Genomic DNA, 21,642 nt, shown 5'->3' with positions numbered 1-21,642 from the left:
CATTCAGTGGTGGTGAACAGCAGAACTCAATCCCAAAAGTCTAGATCAGCTAGAGGATGATAAACATGGGGAAGACAACAAATGCATTCTATATGCATAGTTCCAACTGCCTTTTCTAGAAGAGAACTTTGCTGCGAAAGCAGCAGTCTCTGGGCAGCTCTAACAAATGGCACAGCATAAGATGACCATATTTTTCCACTTTAGCAAGTTATTCCTACTACTGAACAACATGTGCTCCTGACTCACAAGGGATTCCTAGTAAAATCATGCAAACCAATCTAAATTTTTTTCCTTGTTATTCACAATAGAAGTTTCATTAAAAAAAAAACCAGAGGATTTCTCCAGAAGTTCCACTGCTGCTCTAAGCCACAATTTCTAAGACATAACATCAGCTGGTTTCATATGGAGATTGCTCCTTAACTCAATGCCTCCAAAAATTCTCTCCAGGCTTGCTGTGTAAATGTTAGTTCTGGTCTGATTCACTCTCTCCGCCCTCCATTACTCACACACAATTACAGATTGATGTCTTTGAAATGTTTTTTCCTATGAAAAATGGCTTGTTTTCCCTCCATGGAAGTTTCCAATTTTTCTGAATATTTTTGGGGGAAGTTTACATCAAAAATCCAAACCCATAACTTACCTTTCATTTTTTTGGCAACCAAAACTGGCAAAATTTCAGCTTTTCGGGAATTTTTTTTCAAATAAAACCTATATTTTTCACCAAAATGGGTGACATTTTTCAGCTTTTGTTGCTGAAAAATATTCCATTTTCTGGTTTTCAATAAAAAATACTGAAGAAAAAAATATGACGACAATGTATATATTCATTTTTGTCAACATATTTTATGGAGAAAAAAAACACATTTTCTGACCAACTCTAATTACAGGGCTTACAAAGCTTGAAAAGGTGCAGATACTTTGTGCTGGAGCGGGTCCTTATTCTATCTAGTCTCTATACCCACCCGGCAAAGTGTCGCCTCTGATGTTAACCTGCACTAGCTCCTTAGCTGTAGAGAAGGCATTCAAAGAAGGCAGACTAAAGAAGAAGTGTTACTGGACAAATGACCTCCTCCTTTAAAATTGGACAAGACAAAGCCCTCAGTCTGAGGTTCACCTGCTGAAGGGATCTGCTCACAACCTCTTGACAGGAAAAAATCTCTCATTTGCCAATGTACTGAGACCAACACAGCTATCACAACACTGCAAACAATCATCTGCCTATGTCAATCAGAATTGAAATGAAAGCCCGTTAATCCAGACTGGTGCTTATGGTTTGTTTTTTTTAAACCTTCCGTAGATTTACAATAGTCATTTAAATAGATGCTGAAGATATTGAGGGTTTTACTGACCTCTGAAAAGTGCAAAGTGAATTGTGGTTGATGTTTGTTCCCCCAAATGCAGTTTATATTAGAAAGGGCATGTTAAGTAAAATGATCATAAGAATGTAAATTCATTCTCTATCAGACATTTCTGATAACTGTCTGGTATTACTATGGCAACATAGGCTGGGCAGTAGCTATACAGCTTGGATACCTCTAATGCCAGCAATAGAAAGAATTTTCAGTGTTAAAGGGAAAGATCTTTATATTGATCTAGTTCTTTTCATCCCCAATGATACAAACATGCTATACAAAGTGATACACAAACTAAATACAAAGATCACTTCATTCACCACTGAAATGCAGCCATCTCTAAATATGAGCCACTTGTTTTGTTGTTTCAACAGCTTTCAGATTTAACAAAACAAACCACTATCAAAATAGCTGTTTTTATAAGACATGCCAACATTAGCATAGAAATGTCTGGGACTATTGGAGTTAGGGGAATCTGCCCTGCAAAATCAGGATGAATGTACACAATAATATTTAGTAGTAAGGTAACAGCCAGCTGAAATTGCAGGAATAAGTCAGACAGGCAGAATGAACTTTTGGTAATTAATACATTTTATTAGATAAATGAAAACAATCACAAGCTATATGAATATATTTAAACTGACTGTACTTAAATGTTTTCCATATTAAGATTACCTTCTAATACCTCAAAGTCATTCTTCTCAAAAGATACTCCACAATCATCACTGATTTCTTATATTTGTCTTCAACCAGACAATTTTTTTTAATTGTAATAAATCATCTTTAAAAGGTACAACTGTGCACATATCAATCTAAACAGAGGTGCAATATATTCAAAAGTTTATCATAATAGTTATTGCCTCATTCCCCTAAACAATAACCAGAAAGTAAAACCCAAACTAAAAAGGTCAACCAATTATTTGCTTTTTCTATAAAATGAAATGGCCTATTCAATCTACATTCTCAAAATCTAAAAGGTAAGGTGTAGAAGCTATACAGTAGCTGAGAACTGAATTAGATTCACAGCCTTTTCAAGAATTTGCTTCTGATGTCTTTAAAGGAGATTCCTTCTTCTCTACCAAATGCAGCTCTACGTTTGGCTGGGAGATTAGGTTATCGAAGAAAAAACTGGAGAAAAGCTAATGCTCTTCAACGAGCACTGAACTGAGTCTCTAGAGAGGTATACATTTCCTTAAGAATTTCAGTTCCCATCAGAACAGTCTCTCAAAGACCATTAAGGTACAATTGGAGCACTGGAAAAAAAGAATGCTTCCTAGTAGTCTCATTACCTCACTGCAAATTCTCTCACCTCTAAAACATACAATGGCACAATTATGTTAATTATTTCTTCTCTATAAGTCATCAAGCAGTTATTGATCAATGTTAAAAGAAAAAGCCTCAAAACATTTGTGCGAAAACTTACATTCAGCACAGACAGTTATTTAAAAGTATTTTTTTCCCCCAGGGAGATATTTTAGTATCATTTGAAAAAGAATGTCTTTGCTTGAGACTGCAATTTACTAACAGTAAGGGATCATTTCCAGCCTGTCCACTTGCTGCATCAAAAATGTTTGCTGTTGTGTGAAGATGAATTTTCCTCCTGAAAAACCCTCCTTAAAACTCTCCTCTGCCAAAATGCCTGAAAAAAACGTAACAGTTAGGTTGGTGGCGTGTTGATACTTCTGCTATCATGCTGACCAACATTTTCTCATTGTTTCCTTGTACTTCCTCATTGGTTGTCTCTTGTCTTACACTTAGACTGTAAGCTTTTGGGGGCAGGAGTGGTCATTTTGTTCTGTGTTTATATAGCACCTAGTCCATGAGTAGATGCTATGGCAATATAAATACATAACAATAACAACAACCAACAAGAATAAGATATTTATTTTCCATGTGAGAAATATAAAAACAGATTATTAATCAACATCTGGTGTAACAGAGCCTTCATGTTCATTTATAGGCATTCATGCTAATGTACTTTCCAGTCAAACTAGCAAAAAAAATGCCAGACCCCTTCAGTCTTGAAAAGGAAATTTGAGTATCACAACCCGAGCAGTCTCAGTTCTTCTCATATGTCTCATCTCAGGGAATCCTGGCTGTCAGCTAGCAGTCAACAGCTATTGGACTATCAAAATGGTAAATCCTCCATTAGAAAGTCATATGATACACGGTATGGTTTACAAGGAATGTGTGTCTTTGAACAGAGAGCAATCAGTTTGATTCCAGTAAAAACATTTGTGATGTTCAGCATTATTGTTCTGTCCTTTAAAGTGAATGCAGATAATGGAGATACTGTAAGTGAATCAGCAATAGGGAAAACATTTGGAAATGGCATATTTTCTTTCCTCTGTAAAAGGAGTTGCATAAAGTCAAACAGTAAGAGCTGCATCTCTAGTTGGACCAAACAACTACTATGGCCTTAGTAGCCCAAGGAAGCAGAGTCAGTTAATGTAATAGAAAACATACAGTCTGGTTAAGGGACTACAGAAGGAACTACAGTTAATAGAGAAAAAAGGGAATTAACTGTTGAGTTGTTCATCTTATAGATGGGATGTTGAGTCAGACAGGACCAACCTTGCACAGCTTCAGGGTATTGGATACAGAGCACTGAAAAGGGCATACTCAGAGGGTGAGAACAGTTAATCACTGGCAGACTGGTATGTATGAAAATTAATTTTAAAAGCTTAAAAAAAGAGGGTCAGAACAAAGATTCATTACAATGGTTCAGAGAAACACAAAGACCTTTTACATAAAGTCCATAAAATTGAAGGATATCAGAATTTCACCCAGCTATTTCATACATGGAAAAGCAAAAGTCTTCTCTTAGCAAAATAAAAGAAGAGTGACATTCATTGAAACCAAACACTAACCTGCCTACCCCAGACCCACACCGCTCCTGGAAGGGGCCAATGGACCCCTGCGGGGGCACGTGGCTCCGCATGCTGCTCCTCTCTGGAAGCACCACTCCCACAGGTCGCCCGGCCAATGGGAGCTGCAGGGGCAGTGCTTGCAGGCAGGAGCAGTGCACAGAGGGAGACCCCTGCCCCTGCCCCTACCCCCCGGGGCCACACTGGCTGTTTCTGTGAGACATGTGGGGCCAGGGCAGTCAGGGAGCCTGTCTTAGCAGCTGCACTACTGCACTGCCGGAAATCACAATCGACTGGGATATCCTCTAGTATCGACCAGTCGGTGACCCCTGCAGTAAGTGATCACCTGTGAAAAAATCTGCTGCAAGTGACTTGTCTAACATTACACAAACTCTGTGACTGAGGTGGAGATAGAATCCAATTCCCCAAGGCAGCATTCAACTGCCTTAACCATGAGACCATCCCTTCTCTTCCTGCAATCTCCTGCCTCATTCACTACATCCCTTCCATCTATGCAGTAAATGAGGGTGGGGTAATACAGATAACTGTCTCCTTCAGTATACATCCCAGTTCATCCCCAGAGGAGGTCCATCCTGTGCAGTGAATGAGGTAAGGAACTTGTGGAAAAACTGTGATCATGTAATTACAGATTGTATCATAATACATATACACAAAGCAACTTTACTTCTGGCATTTCCTATCTTGAGTGTTTGACTTTGCAACCTTAATAGTGTTTTTTAATGTGGGTTTTGTGTGTGTAATTTTGTAGGCCTTTTTAAAAAGCAAAATGAAAAAAAAAAACAGAAATTCCATCATGTGGCATCATGTTGACATCCACAGGAGTCATCAGCAGGACTGGAACCTTTACGTCCATAACACAGATCTCTGCCATTTGAGCTAAAAGATAGCAGTAGTAGGCTGTAATCTCCGATGTGGAACAGAGCTTTCAGAACCTTTGCTAGTGGGTTTCACAGATATTTCTTACACTTAAATTTATTTTTTTGAGTAGTGAGTTCTAAAGTGCCTAACCTGTCCTGGCTGGAGTAATTATCCCTACAGTAACTTTAAATATATATATTATATCTAGGTTTTTTGTTTCTACTGGTGGCTCACATCCACACTTACCTCAGTGCACATAAAATTTATTCCACACATGAATGGAAAATATTGGAGGGAAGATTGCATGCCGGATATGCTAAACATTCATATGCCCCTTCGTGCTTCAGCCACCATTCCAGAGAACATGCTTCTATGCTGCTGGTGCTCATTAAAAAAATAACGCATTAATTAAATTTGCGACTGAACTTCTCAGGGGGAGAATTATAGATCTCCTGCTCTGTCTTGTCCACATTCTGCCATACTTCATGCCATCCTATACTTCACGTTATACTTCAGTCTCGGATGATGACCCAGCACATGTTGTTCATTTTAAGCACACTTTCACTGCAGATTTCACAAACACAAAAAAGATACCAAATGTGAGATTTCTAAAGATAGCTACAGCACTTGACACAAGGTTTAAAAATCCGAAGTGCCTTCAAAAATCTGAGAGGGATAAGGTGTGGAGCATGCTTTCAGAAGTCTTAAAGGAGCAACACTCCGATGCGGAAACTACAGAACCCGAACCACCAAAAAAGAAAATAAACCTTCTGCTGGTGGCATCTGACTCAGATGATGAAAATGAACATGCGTTGGTACACACTGCTTTGGATGGTTATCGAGCAGAACCTGTCACATGGTAGTTAAAGCATGAAGGGACATATGAATCTTTACCACATGTGGCACGAAAATATTTTGCAACACCAGCTACAACAGTGCCATGCAAATGCTTGTTCTCACTTTTAGGTGACATTGTAAACAAGAAGAGGGCAACATTATCTCCTGCAAACGTAAAAAAACTTGTCCAGCCAGTTGCTCAGACAAAACAAGTAGGACTGAGTAGACTTCTAGGCTCTAAAATTTTACCTTGTTTTAGTTTTGAATGCAGTTATTTTTTGTAAATAATTCTACATTTGTATGTTCAACTTTCCTGATAAATAGATTATACTACAGTACTTGTATTAGGTGAATTGAAAAATATTTATTTTGTTTTTTCAGCGCAAATATTTGTAATAAAAAATAAATATAAAGTGAGTTGTATACACTTCGTATTCTGTGTTGTAATTGAAAACAATATATTTGAAAATATAGAAAACATCCAAAATATTTAAATAAATGGTATTCTTATTAACAGCACAATTAATTTTTTTAATCGCTTGATAGCCCTAATGAAAAGGTTACCAGAATTTTTTTTTAACCTGTCCTTTTCCCTACTAGCCTTATTCCCTCAAGTGGCTGGGCCAGTTTGGCTGAAGTTCTCCAAAATAAATGCAGTCTTAGGCAGACACTCAGCATGGAAAATTTGAGCCCAAATCGTTAAAGTCTGGCTCAGATAGAGCAACTGAAAACAGAAACTTATAACAGGAATTGTCAAGCAACAGTGCTACAAGGCCTGCCTATGAGATATAGATATATATTAACTAAGGACTTGTCTACACTAGCAATCTACAGCGCTGCAACTTTTTCACTCAGGAGTATGAAAAAACACCCCCCCGAGTGCAGCAAGTTTCAGCGCTGTAAAGTGCCAGTGTAGACAGTGTAGACAGGGCTGGAAGCTACACCCCAAATGGAGGTAGTTTTGTTAGAGCACTGGGAGAGCTCTCTCCCAGCGCTGCGCCACGAACATACAAGGCATGTTAAAGTGCAGCACTTTAGCATTGCCAGCGTAGACTAGCCCAAAGTCAGGAATGCCTTATGTTTCAGCAAGGAAATACATTTGTTTCTCTCTTATAACATCTGGCAGGGCTGCTTGTTGAAGGCAATATTGGAATTATAAACTATGTTGCTAATTGTACATAAAAATAATGAAAATAAAAAAAATTAAATGACACTTGGATATATGAGTCATCATACACAATTTGTGAACTTCTACTGTTATCCACATACTATATCTGAGCTGAGAGAAATGGCTTAATCTTGCAAACCTCATGAGTAGCCTTGGTTCATGCATAAGCAATCCCTGCTTGCTTAAGTAAGGATTTGCAGAATCAAGTCCTTAGGATGTAAACTTGGAGACAATTTTAGTACAGCATTTAATTAAAAAAAAAAGTCTTTCCATGTTTGTTTTTTTTCCCCATTTCAACAGCATATATAATAGGACTTTACAAAGGTATATTAATTAGTCAATTGTGTTTAACAAAAAATAATCATGGGTTGCAAACAGAGCACTGCAATTCTGTTTCATTAAAATATTGTTAGATTTATAAACATGATACTATTTCTTCTTTCAGGCCCTGATTCAAGAGGATATCCTTATTCAAGACAGCACTTAAACATGTACTCAAAGTTAAGCATTTCCTTACATGCTATACTGAACAGGACATGGACTTAAGCACATTTAAGTGCTTTTCTGAATCGGAAATGTCTATATGCCTTTATTGGCACTGCTCCTCCCGCTATATTCCCTCCCTCTGCAGTGCAGCCAGCCCCACAAGTTGTCCTTTTGCTTTATTGGTTTATCAGTCATAAGTTGCTCCTAAGGGCAGAGACCTCATCTTCCAATTGTCAATTTGTTTATATCTACTCCTGGAAAGGGTGTGTATCAATATCATGCTATATATATATAATAAATAGCTGGAGCTGAGGGCTGGTAAAGTTTGATTGCAGTGATTCCAAACCCTAGTGGTATAGCCATTTTAATTACAAAAAGCTATGCTAAAGCTAGGTTTTAGTTGCACAAAAATAGGCAATAATTTCTTAGCTGAGTTTCTTTCTGACACCTTAAATCTGCCCCTTTTGTGAATATGCAATTAAAAGCTCCTACTGTAATATATCATGTACAATCTGCAAAATTTTACTCACGCACTGGGGTGAGGATTTTTTTTAAATTGTTACTGGTATAAAAATATTATTCATGTTTTCACTGCAAAGGGCACTGTAAAGGCAAAAAAAATGCTCTGGAGGGGGAGAAGCCAGAAATCCAAAAGACTTTGAAACAAAAAGCAAGCGGGTGGGAGGTTCATCTTTTTAAAACTAAGTGCAACCGTTAGCCTGACATTAATGGTAGGAGCTCCAGTTTTAAGAGGGACAGAAAGATTTTTTTTTCTATGCAAAATGTTCATCCTCTTCAGATTCTTTTTCAAGCTGCAGCAAATTATACTCTGGAGCATTCATGTCCCCAGGCTCAACAAACCTGGCTGGTACAAGTCCAGGAGGATCGGAAGTCACATTTATCAGTATCTCTGCTCCCAATCACTCTGCCAGTCAGGGCAAAATTTAGAGTTAGGGCTCAATCCTCCAAGAAGCTGAGCACTCTCAATTCCCATATACTTCTGCAGGAGTTGAGGATACTTAAAACCTTGCATGGGTGCTCAGAATCCTACAGGATCAAACCTTAAGAGGGAGTCCTGAATCCTTTAAGTCACAAGGCTCCTAAGGGTCCCTGTTTGCTTCTCCTCGCCCATGTAAGGTGCACGCTCAGAAATATGACAGGGCTCCACATTCAAGTCAGACAGCTGGAGATCGAACAGCTTTGATTTATTTAAAGAACCATTCATCAAGTCCTACTAATGCTTAACGCATCTTAAATCTAGCAACATCTACTTTGCTTCTAGTATCCAGTTACAAAAACTGCTCCTTCTCATAGGTATGCTGGGTTTCTAAAGAGCCTTTATTTGTGATGACATGAAAACCAGAATATCTGTTATGAGGACAGGCCTTCATTTAGCCTCTGGTAAGGTTTGATTAGATTGTTACAGTACCCCTCCCCTACTTTACTGAGGTGGACAACCATTAATTAAAATTCACAAAACAATTAATCACAGCTCTATAAAGCTGTTGTGTCTCTGCCTGTCACAACCTCTGTATCAGATTTAATTTGTGCAGTCAGGTTCAAAGAATGGTCACATGAAAGGTCACAATTTGATAAAAACCTAACAATGTTTTCACTACCACATAAAGAGAGAGAGAAGCAGCACATCGTACATCTGTTCTAATTAATTAGAACAAGCCTTCTCATTGAGTCACCAAGTCATTTGTAGCTGTCACTGTGCACTATCAGCTACTTCCCAGGCATTTCCTTCACTGTTTTCATGTTGCCATCAGGAGAAAAATACTTCCGTCATGCACTGGGATAGAAGAAAAGATGTGCCCAGTTAATGGGCCATGAGATTAATGATATGGGGTTCAGGAAGGAAGCAGATTATTCCAAGCTACAGGGGCCTGGATGATGGAACAACATTCTGCAAAAGTGAGAAATCCTGATTTGTATTAACTCATTTAGGGTATGTCTACACTACAAGAGTAGTTCGATTTAACTTAGGTCGAATTTGTGGATTCGACCTTATGAAGTCGAATTTGTGTATCCACACTAAGGACACTAATTCGACTTTGTGAGTCCACACTAACGGGGCAAGCGTCGACATTGGAAGCGGTGCATTCTGGGCAGCTATCCCACAGTTCCCGCAGTCCCCGCTTCCCATTGGAATGCTGGGTAGAGCCCCCAATGCCTGCTGGGGGAAAAATGTGTCGAGGGTGGTTTTGGGTAACTGTCGTCATTCAACCGTCACTCCCGCCCTCCCTCCTTGAAAGCGCCGGCGGGAAATCTGTTTGCGCACTTTTCTGGTCAGTGACAGCGCGGACGCCACAGCACTGCGAGCATGGAGCCCGCTGCGATCATCGCTGCACTTATGGCCGTTGTCAACTCCTCGCACCTTATCATCCACCTCTTCCACAGTCAGCTGCTGAGAAATCGGGCGAGGCGGCTCCGGCAGCGCGGTGAGGACATGAAGTGTCAGAGTGGCACAGACTTCTCACAAAGCATGGGATCCCGCGCCGTGGAGATCATGGTGGCAATGGGTCACGTTCATGCTGTGGGACGGCGATTCTGGGCCCGGGAAACAAGCACGGACTGGTGGGACCGCATAGTGCTGCAGGTCTGGGATGAATCACAGTGGCTGCGAAACTTCAGGATGCGTAAGGGCACTTTCCTTGAACTAGCAAAGAATTTCCTTGAACTGTGTGACTTGCTGGCCCCTGCCCTGAAGCACCAGGACACCCGGATGCGAGCAGCCCTGAGTGTGCAGAAGCGAGTGGCCATAGCCCTCTGGAAACTTGCAACGCCAGACAGCTACCGGTCAGTAGCGAACCACTTTGGCGTGGGCAAATCTACCGTGGGGGTTGCTGTGATGCAAGTAGCCCACGCAATCGTTGACCTACTGCTGTCAAAGGTAGTGACCCTGGGAAACGTCCAGGTCGTCATAGATGGCTTCGCCGCGATGGGATTCCCAAACTGCGGTGGGGCTATAGATGGCACTCACATCGCTATCCTGGGACTGCCCCACCAGGCCAGCCAGTATATTAACCGAAAGGGCTACTTTTCAATGGTGATGCAAGCACTGGTGGACCATAGGGGACGTTTTACCAACATCTACGTCGGGTGGCCGGGCAAGGTTCATGACGCGTGTGTTTTCAGGAACTCTTGTCTGTTTAGATGCCTGCAGGAAGGTAGTTTCTTCCCGGACCACAAAATAACTGTTGGGGATGTGGAGATGCCTACAGTGATCCTCGGGGACCCAGCCTACCCGCTAATGCCCTGGCTCATGAAGCCCTATACAGGCGCCCTGGACAGTGACAAGGAGCTCTTCAACTACCGGCTGAGCAAGTGCAGAATGGTGGTGGAGTGTGCTTTCGGACGTCTCAAGGGGAGATGGAGGAGCTTACTGACTCGCTCGGATCTCAGCGAAACCAATATCCCCATTGTTATTGCAGCTTGCTGTGTGCTCCACAATCTCTGTGAGAGCAAGGGGGAGACCTTTATGGCGGGATGGGAGGTTGAGGCAAATCGCCTGGCTGCTGATTACGCTCAGCCAGACAGCCGTGCGATTAGAAGAGCCCAGCGGGAAGCGCTGTGCATCCGGGAGGCTTTGAAAGCTAGGTTCCTCAGAGAGCAGGGTAACCTATGACTGTCCAGTCTCTTTAAAGAGAAGCTGAACCTGCCCCTGTTTCAGTTACTATTGACTTTTTTCAGCGGTTACATACCCCGTTCACCAGGTTTCCCCCCTTCCAACAGACGTTTAAAAATAAAGTTATTGGAACATTTTTAATTAACAAAGTTTTCTTTACTAACGAATTCGCGTTAAAGGGTTCAAACAGGGACGCAGACTGTGGTGGGTACGGTGTGCAGTGATGTACAGACCGCTTCTACACTCGAGGACTGACAGGCTCCTGCTCCTACAGCGGTCTCTGGGGGGAGGACGGTTACAGGAGGGTGTGCAGGAAGGGGTGGGTTTGCAGGAAGGGGTGAGGGGTGTGTGGGAAGGGTGATTAGGTGTAGGGGGATGATGGCTCTGGCTGGGGCTCAGGGCATCGGAGAGGTTCATGGCTAGGGTGGAAGGGCATGGTAAGGGCAGCCTGCCTTGCCATTTGTGGATGCCAAGTGCTCGGATCCTGGGGCAGCATACACCTCCCAGACTGACCTGGGGCAGCAGACACCTCCCAGAGTGACCCGGGTGCCTAGTGACTGCACTGTGTGTGTGACCTGCTGTTGATCCTGCCCCCATGTCTGTACCCTGGTGGTGGCTGTCCTATGCAATTAACAAACCCCTATCTCCCCTTCACACAAAGTCTTCTGCAAAGAAACATGACGGAAACAGTAATGAACAGCAAACTATTTTTAATACTCAACTACACAGTTGGGGGATGAAACTGGGATTTTGGATCGGGTGAGCCAGGAAGGGAAGCAATTCTCATACTTTAGGGAATGAGAGCTGTTTGGTACATGAGCGCTCTGCTGGGGTGGAGTGACAGTTTTCACGGCCCCTAGCGCCCCTCCTTCTTGTGATTTTGGGTGAGGGGGGGACAGGACTTTGTGGTGGGGGAGGGCGGTTGCAGATACAGTTCAGGGGGGCTCTCTGCTCCTGCCTGCGGTCCTGCAGAACATCCACAAGGCGCCGGAGCGTGTCCGTTTGCTCCCTCATTAGTCCAAGCAGCGTTTGAGTCGCCTGCTGGTCTTCCTGCCACCACCTGTCCTCCCATTCGCTGTGTGAGCGCTGCTGCTGAGAGAGGGTCTCCCTCCACTGGCTCTGCTGGGCCGCCTCGGCTCTGGAGCAGGCCATCAGTTCAGCGAACATCTCGTCCCAAGTCTTTTTCTTTCGCCGCCTAATCTGCGCCAGCCTCTGTGAGGGGGATGCCGGGGCAGTTCGGGAAACAGCCGCAGCTGTGTGATGGGAAAAAGGAAGTGATTTCCTTGCAAAGATACATGTTTGCGAACACTGAACACAGTCTACTCAGTTTCTGTGAACAAGACCATACAGGGCACCTATCTCATGTGCTCTCAGGACAAGTTTGAATTTTCGGCATTCGCTTTCATTGCCTGGGGTCTTGCACTGGAGATCGGACAAGCGGGGCAGGACAGCAGAATCCGTGTAGCAGCCAGGCCTGGTAAGCCGTAAACTTTAGGCTGCTTAAAAGTTAATGAATAGCAGTGGCCTCCTGCTGCAGGCAATCTGGAAAGCATAAAGTCTGACCCTGTTCCAGCCCCTCGCGGCTGTCCCCGGGAAAGATCCCTGTATGCTTTTCCTCTGCAGCCTCCAACACGTGGCTGTTAAACGAAGGTCATTGCTATGCAAAGGAAAAGTCAAGCATTCACAATAGTAACATTACATTAATTCCCCTAATTAGATGCAGCAGTCGCCGAGCGAGATCACCCTGAGGCGGGTCACTAGGACAGACAGAGAGCGCATGCTGCGTGAATCCCTGCACAGACCAGGGCCCTATGCTGCCATGCTGGTGGAGGCAATGCTCCCACTGTACGTTAGGATGGCCTGGCGCGGAAGAGTGTGCTTCCACGGAGCACCCAATAAGGCACCTCTCCCCAGGAACCTCCTGCGTAGGCTTTTCGAGTACCTGTACGAGAGCTTCGTGGAAGTGTCCCAGGAGGATTTCTATTCGATCCCTATATGTATTGACCTTCTTTTCGTATAGTTTTGATTCCTGATTTTAAAAAAATAAATGTTTATATGTTTATAGCACTTACCGACTGATCCTTCCCCTGATTCAGAATCCGGGTTAATGGCCGGGGAGGGTTGGTAGGGGATCTCTGTGAGGGTGATGAAGAGATCCTGGCTGTCGGGGAAATCAGTATTGTAAGCGCTGTCGCCTGCCTCGTCCTCCACAAACCCTTCCTCATCTTCCCCATACGCAAACATCGCCGAGAAACTGCCCCTCGACACTATCCCATCCTCAGAGTCCACGGTCACTGGTGGGGCAGTGGTGGCAGACCCACCTAGAATGGCATGCAGTGCCTCGTAGAAGCGGCATGTCTGGGGCTGGGCTCCGGAGCGTCCGTTTGCCGCTTTGATTTTTTGGTAGCCTTGTCTCAGGTCCTTGATTTTCACGTGGCACTGCGTTGCATCCCGGCTGTATCCTCTGAGTGTCATGGCTTTGGAGACCTTCTCGTAGGTCTTTGCATTCCGTTTTTTGGAGCGCAGCTCCGAAAGCACAGACTCATTGCCCCACACAGCGATCAGATCCAAGTTTTCCCGGTCAGTCCATGCTGGGGCCCTCTTTCTACTCTGAGATTGCATGGACCCCTCTGCTGGAGAGCTGTGCATCGCTGCCAGTGCTGCTGAGCTCGCCCCGATGTCCAACCAGGAACTGAGATTCAAAATGGCCAGACAGGAAAAGGAATTCAAATTTTCCCGGAGCTTTTCCTGTATGGCTGATCAGAACATCTGAGCTCGGACTGCTGTCCAGAGCATCAACACAGTGGTGCACTGTGGGATAGCTCCTGGAGCTACTAAGGTCGATTTCCGTCCACACATAGGCTAACTCGACATAGCCATGTCGAATTTAGCGCTACTCCCCTCGTCGGGGTGGAGTACCGAATTCGAACTAAAGAGCCCTCTAGGTCGAACTAATTAGCTTCCTGGTGTGGACGGGTGCACGGTTAAATCGAATTAACGCTGCTAAATTCGACAAACTCCTAGTGTAGACCAGGCCTTAGACTTGCATTAAAAATAAAGAGGCTGATTCACTTTCACCAGTGGAAATCAAGAATGCTCCTTTGAAGTCAGCAGTACAACACAGGTTAAAATCAGTGAGAACAGAATCAGGCCCAAAGGCCTGCCCTTTACATCAACAAATATATCACCCAAATGCCTTTGTTACAAAACCTTGGTAACCTATTATCAGATTTTTTGTAAGCACTGGCTGATTGATGAACTCCTGATTCATTGGTTATCTGCCTATTATTCTTATCAGAGGGGAAAAAAATCAGGAATCTGGATTTTATAGCACCTATCGAGTGAAAGACATGCTAATAAAATACATCAACAAAATATAAAAACTGGTAAGATTAATGCTTTTTCTGATTATTTGTCATAGTATACAAGTTTTCATTCTGCCATTACAAGGTGTTTAAAAAACAAAAAACACCATCTGATACACTTAAACTGTTTATCACACAGGCAGTATTTAAAGCTTTAACTTTGAAACTGAAAGTTTTCAAAGTTGTTTGGGTTTTTGTTGTTTCCATTACCCACCCCTTTATGGTAAAAATGATACTGCTGCATAGAAAGAGACCATCTATCTACCCAGCTAAATACAGTAATTATTTAATTAAGAAATACAATCAACTAGCTCTACTTGCTTTTGGAAGTCTTAATTCCTGAATCCTTAAACAATCAATCAATCATTCTCCCTCCTCTGTGTAAACAGTTACAGTGAAAGTTACAGAAATAGCATGCAAATCATGTTCTGTTCAGGTCACTACATTGTTTCTACATACTGCAGTGAAAGGCAAAATTTTTTAAAGTTATGAAATTTCACCCCACTGTTACTGTCATGTCATGTTGCATCAGCCTGAAGAAATTCCTATTAGTTCCTGACAACTTCAAGCATATACAATGCACTGTGGATTATAAATGTTATGTAATGCAATCAATCTATTTTTCTTTACTTTTTTCCATGTCATATTCCTCTTCCATTTCAACCACTGCTCCTTTCCTCTAAGCAGGATGACAAGAGCACAGTTGCCTTTGTTACTACTATTCATGTTATTCTTATATGCAATGTTGTTGTAGCTGTGTTGGTCCCAGGATATTAGAGAGACTAGAAGGTGTGTGAGATAATATCTTTCGTTGGACCAACTTCTGTTGGTGAGAGAGACCTGCTTTTGAGCTTACACAGAGCTCTTCAGCTCAAAAATGTTTCTCTCTCACCAACAGAAGTTGGTCCAATAAAATATATTACCCCACCCACCTTGTGTCTGGTTATTCTTAGGCAGTCCTGAAGGGGGTATACTTGCACAAAGCAGTGCTTGTTCTCCATAGAAACAGGATGCTTCATCTTAAGATCATGTTTAGCTTCTACTAGACTAAGTAGTATTTTAATTTTTGTCTACTCTGGTCCCATATTTAAAGATCAGAAAAGAAGGGGGAAAAGGGTCCTGAATCTAATCCCCCTCAGCTTTCCAAAAAGGTTATTTGAATACATTTATGCAAAAATCACCATCCTGGCTATTGCTCTGTGTTTGTATGTGCGCACATATCCATAAATACAACACACACACACACAAAATCATAGCATTACAGCAAGGGAACAGTTCCAGCTAAAGATGCAAACAAGATGATACTATGTGCAATTTAATACACAATGCAAGTGATCGAGTATCATAAATCTTACTGCAAAAACCTCTGCATGGCTACCAAGTTTTCATTTAAAAATCAGATTCACGTGAAAGAGACAACTCTGTAAATCAACAGCAGCAGACCTCATAGTATAAGCCATGCCCATTTATCAGAGCCATACATTTCATGCTAACCACATACCATGGTAACAGTTGGCAGCACATATGCAGCAGTCAGTTGTGATTTATAGTGGGTTTTGCATTCCTGTTAATATTTTTAAGCTGACACTGCATTGTCAAATAATGCACCTTTGACAGCAGGTATGTATAGAATGTGTGTGGGAGAGAACCATAACTTTATGTATATTTAGGGCCCTTCATTTTTGGTTTTTACTGAAAACCTCTGAAAAAATCCCATGTTTTGAAAAACCCAGTATTTGGATTTTTCTAATTTCTACCCAGATTTTGTACCCGCTTGAACTCCCTGGACCTGGTGCCATGGCCACTCTTAGATTCCCTGCTGACCTCCTCAGCATGCTTGTGCCAGGGAGAGTAAATGCTGGCTGGTGGCTGCTGCCGCAGCCGTCCAGTGGAGGAGCAAGACAGGCAGGGAGACTGCTGAGACCACCAAACACTGCAGTGACACGCTGCAGGGAGAGGAAGGCTGTACCCTGCAAGTACTGGCCCCCTCCTGGCCCCAGGCTTACCCCTGTCCAGCACCCCTTCCTCCCCCATCCACTGCCACTGTATCAGGCACTCCTTCGCTCCCACTGGGTGCCCCCATGAGTTCCAGGAGCATCCTCCCCAATATATGTGCTGCCACCATGAGTACTGGACATGCCCCTTCTCCTCTGCTCCCCATCCCCTTGATAGCCACTGTGACCAGCTGGGTCCAGAGATCTGTCACTGCCTGGAGAGGAACCCCAGGGCACAGAACCCTCTCCTGCTCCCAGGATGGGAACAGTGGAGGGGATGGAGCTGAGGAGCACCAAGACACTCTGGAAAAACTGCTGCAAGCCTGTGCCCTCAGGCTTTTGAAATTCACACTGAAGACCCTTATATCAAGTGTAACTGCACAAGTCACCAACAGTGAATTGGTTTCATTTTAAATGCAGTTTTATTTTTGTGTGTGTATCTAATTCCCACTACAAACTTTTACTGTTCTCTGTTTGTTGTTTTTGTTCTGTCCTCCCATCCCCAATATTAAACCTGATATTCACCTAGAACACTGATAAGTTAATTTTCTGCACTTATTTTCACCCATTTTTAAATTTTTGAAATAGCTATCAACACATTCCTGAGAATTTAAAAAGAAATAATAACCAGAAACCAAAAGGCTTATGCATACTGTGTAGAAACAGACACAATTTACAACTGCCTCTTTCACAAGCAGCACTCTAAATTACCTGAATTCATTTTGATGTATTTCAGCAATTTTCCTTTCCAGCTTCAGTGATTGTTTGGGAAAAATCTTGAAGTCGCTAATGTAATTGTCTGGGTGTTCATCAGGATCATAATCACCAAGCTCAGCTGGACAAGTTAAAAAACAAGAAGCAGCAGAATGAGTTAAATTAAAGAGCAAGTTAATGATGGAAAACAGAGACAGTGAATGCATGTGTCCTCCAGTAGATGAACCTCCATGTGTCATTCAGAAAGTTGCCAAATTTAGTAAGAGTTCAATAAAAACTGTATTTCCAAAGGAAAGCAAACTTGTTGCATTCATAATTAAACTAAGGCTACAAAATATCTGGATTCATTCTAGTCTTTGAGAAATGTGCACTACTACTAGGGGATCACAAACTCCTCCCCATCCAACAAATTAATTTCAAAGTACAGTTTGATTATAAAAGGTAATTGAAAATCATTATTTGGTGATAACATGCTCTGAAAAATATATATAGTTAAAACAAAGATCTTACCTTCATCACTCTGACAAGCAATTTAATAAAACAGACCAAAACACTCAGAACTAGATTTTCCTCTCACCTAGTCCAGTGTAACAACACTGAAGTAAATGTGTTTAATCCTGCCCTAGTATATAAGCACAAAAGCTGTGCTCAGTAACAGAGAATTTGCACCAGTTTATGGCAACGGTGAATTGGCCAACTATCTTCGATGGGAGCTGTTGGGTGGTCAGCTCTTTAGAAAATCAGACCTCTTATTTAAGTGCCCAAATATAGATTTAGAAGCCTAGTAGTAGGCACATATTTTTAGCCTTGTTGGCCTTTGCTATCAAGCTCTGGGCCTCATTCTGGCTTTGGATATACTGTACATGAGGGACTAATCTGGAGACAGAATATAGAGCCTCTTTTTCCAAACCTTTATTTACTCCTGCTGATCATGCTAATAGGGTTTCCAACACTCCTGGTTGGCCAGGAGTCTCCTGGTATCAGTCTCTATCTCCCAGAGGCTATTGAAGCCAAAACAAGAGATTTTAGGACGCTAAAAGTACAGTAGCACAGCGGGGCTAAGGCAGTCTCCCTAGCTGCCCTGGCTCCGTGCTGCTCCTGGAAGTGGCAACATGTCCAGCAGTGGCTCCTAGGGGGAGGTGGAGACAGGGGTCTCTGTGCACAGCCCATGCCCCGAGCGCTGACTCTGCAGTTCCCACTGGCCAGGAATGGGGAACCGTGGCCAATGAGGCTCTGGGGGTGGTGCTTGCAAGCAGGGGCAGCACAAAGAGCCGTCTGGGAGAATAGGAGTTGCTGCCAGACATGTCACCACTTCCAGGAGCCACCAGAGGTAAGTGCTGCCCAGATGGAGCCTGCACCTGGAACCTCCTCTCACACCCCAACCCTCTTCCCCCTCCCACAGCCCCACCCTCTGCCGCACTCCAACCCCCCTCTCCAGCCCTGAGCCCCCTCCAACACCCAAACTCCCTCCCAGAGCCTGCACCCTGAACCCCCTGCCCCATGCTCAGCCCGGAGGCCCCTCCCACACTCCGAACCCCTCGGCCCCACCCAGAGTCCGCACCCCATCCCTGTCCCAGCCCAGTGAAAGTGAGTGACGGTGTGGGACAGCGAGTGATGGGGGCTGGAGCAGGGGCCGGTCCTTGGAGAAGAGGCATGGCAGGGGCGTGGCCTTGGGGAAGGGGCGGAGCAAGGTTGTTTGGGTTTGTCCAGTTACACAGTTGGCAACCTTATATGCTAATCACTTAGAAATTATTGTGAAGGACATTATTAAAAACTCTAAGGCAAGTAGTAAACAAAATTGTAAATAAATTGAGTTATTTACCAGGAACAACATAAAAGGATAAGAGAAAGAAGTGTCACTTCTAAAAATATTACCAAGATTTTAAGAAGATTATTTCAAGAGAGAAATCAACTGAGCTCTTTTTCCTCATACACTATTTCACCACTCATTCATGTGGGCAAAAAACTGGCATTTACATCACAGTACTACTCCTCTTTTTATATAGGTCTATCCCCTTCCTGGTGTTTGGCCACTTCCTGGCATATTGTAGGGCAAATGTAATTATCAGAGTCCCCCAATCTGATGGTAGAATTTGATGATGTACTTCCAACACATCACTGCTGCCAAATTACTATAGCACAATGTAAGCCTACATATTGGGTATCTGTGCACACAAATGTCCAGATAGACATCTAACTAGCAATCATATAATTGCCTGCACCAATATAAGAATCCAGTTACGTATCTAAGTTTTGCATGTGCACCTCCAGTTTTTCCTCAAAATTTGGCCCTAAATGTCAGGTCAGTACAGAACAGCCAGGGAGAACCTATTCTAGCATTTTTACATTGGTGTCAGGAATTTCCAGCATCACCAATATTTCTGGAATGTCATTGTCATACTCTGTTTCCCTCATGCCCATTCCTCAGTTAACACAGGCACAAAGAGGCTACATCTTATAGTGCACATTAGCTTTTCTAAAACTGACTTAGTACAGCTTTTGATTGGCCACTAGGTAGTAACGGAAATGAGGACGGTACTCCAATCACCTAGAGACTGAGACCCCATGACTATGGTAATCTACTTGTCTCCCTCTTCCCTGGGGTCCCACTATCATTCAGATCTCCTTTGTTTCAAGGTGGAAAAATGCAATCTGAACCACTGCCCTTGAATCAATTAACTTATCTTTTGTTTCGTTCATATGGAATTTAATGTGTTTATATTCAGAAATATAAAGAAACAGAACCTTGATTTCTTTTATAGCTAGAGCTGAGTACCATACACAAAATACTGTATATTCTCATATAAAAACCTAACAGGATTAATTTGTTTTTTTTTCCAATGTCCTAATTTGTTGCTGGTTTCTTACACTTCTGAACCCCCTTCATTTTTGAAGCACATGTCAAAGTTTAGAGAGAGAGTGACATAAGGACAAAATGGCTCACTTTTTTTTTTAATACCTGATTCTGAAATATGCTTCTAAATCCTTTGCTGTTTATACTGAATACCACTCTCAAGGTGCTGAAATAATTCACAATAATTCACAATGTGGGTTATACTTACCTTGGACAATACAGGCACCCAAGTAGGCAGCATCAGAAAAAGAGCACAGCAAACGACCATGGAAAATGTCCCTTTTTATTTGTAGATACAAAAGATATCTGCAATATATTTAAAAAAAAACATTTTAGAGTAAGAGTGAGGTGGCCCCGTTGTGAAAGCTTTTCATGTTGTATTTACTTTATCACCAAGACCATCATTGTGCTCAACTATTCTGGGTATTTCACTTGCGGCATGAAAAAGGCAGTGAAGAGGAATGGGAAGGAAGGTATGACCTGTAATAAAACTAGACTACAGACAAGAAGAGAGCTGTTGATTTCCCTCTGGAAAAATATAATTGGGGAAACAAGAGTGACAGTACTTTACTGTGAGAATGACGAAGAGCACAATATGAGGTGAACCCTATTGTAAATTTAATGTCAAAAATCTATGTTAGCTCAGAGAAAGGGTGTTTGTGGGTATGTCATCCCCTTTCAGAATGTTTATCTGAACAAGCAGAAACTTCTGAAAACCAGGAAATGAAGTGTAAAAAGTTGCCTATGCAATCTTAACTCTGCCCTTTTTCAGCAATGCCCCAATGCGCCCAGTTATAAAAAAATACCTTTATTCTGGCAACCCCACAGTTACTGAAATATACATGATCTTCACCTCCTTTTACAAACCATTCACTTTCACCCACAGGATTCTAACTAACACTATTTAAAAGGACAAAGTGGGGAGAGGGAGATTGCCCATACCATGTTCACCAGAACATCTGGTAGGTCACTGCCTCTTAAGTCACTAGTTAGACTCTGCAAAGTGGGCAGAACATGATGCCAATGCAGGCCACCTCTCTCTACCCAAATCAGACTGTAATCAGCAATCCCTATGTCCTCGTTTACTCCTTGCTCTCCCACAAACTACTACAACCTCATGATCCAGGAATCACCCAGTATCCACAGACTAGCAACCCTGGCAGCACACACATTTATCTTCTATCAGCGGTCAAGGCACTGTGCTGTCAATTCCAAATCTGCACACTGTGCATCTTGGGAAACACCACATTACTTCCTGATCTTGGGGCAGATTAGCCACTTGGGTCCACTCCCAAGACTAGTAAAATACAGATTTTCTCAAACCACCAATCCAAGGTTTTTCTACACACATCCTCATGTCCCACCCCTTCCACAGCCAGAACTCCTCTTCCTGTTCCTGTCCCCACCCCCACCTCATCCTCACCACCTGATACAATATTGGTCTCCAGCTCCTCTCCACCCAACAAAAATTTTTGTTAGACCACCTAACTATTCT

At 42.8% G+C, this 21,642-nt stretch overlaps 1 protein-coding gene across 8 annotated transcripts in view; it reads right to left on the bottom strand.

The window, feature by feature from the left end:
- FRMD3 (FERM domain containing 3) overlaps window positions 1-21,642 on the bottom strand; it is a 239,809-nt gene that overhangs the window by 63,561 nt on the left and 154,606 nt on the right. For all 8 annotated transcript variants that reach the window (XM_045022407.1, XM_045022401.1, XM_045022404.1 and 5 more), the window contains 2 exons: window positions 20,356-20,453; window positions 17,291-17,414 (listed from right to left, as the gene is read on the bottom strand). In XM_045022407.1, the coding sequence (XP_044878342.1) occupies window positions 17,291-17,414; window positions 20,356-20,453 (222 nt within the window). The remainder of the gene's footprint in view (window positions 1-17,290; window positions 17,415-20,355; window positions 20,454-21,642) is intronic.

The sequence above is a fragment of the Mauremys mutica genome, chromosome 6 (assembly GCF_020497125.1).
Source record: "Mauremys mutica isolate MM-2020 ecotype Southern chromosome 6, ASM2049712v1, whole genome shotgun sequence".
NCBI classification, from domain to species: Eukaryota; Metazoa; Chordata; order Testudines; family Geoemydidae; genus Mauremys; species Mauremys mutica.
Note: the sequence above shows the minus strand (reverse complement) of the source record. Positions and strands in the feature narration are given on the sequence as shown.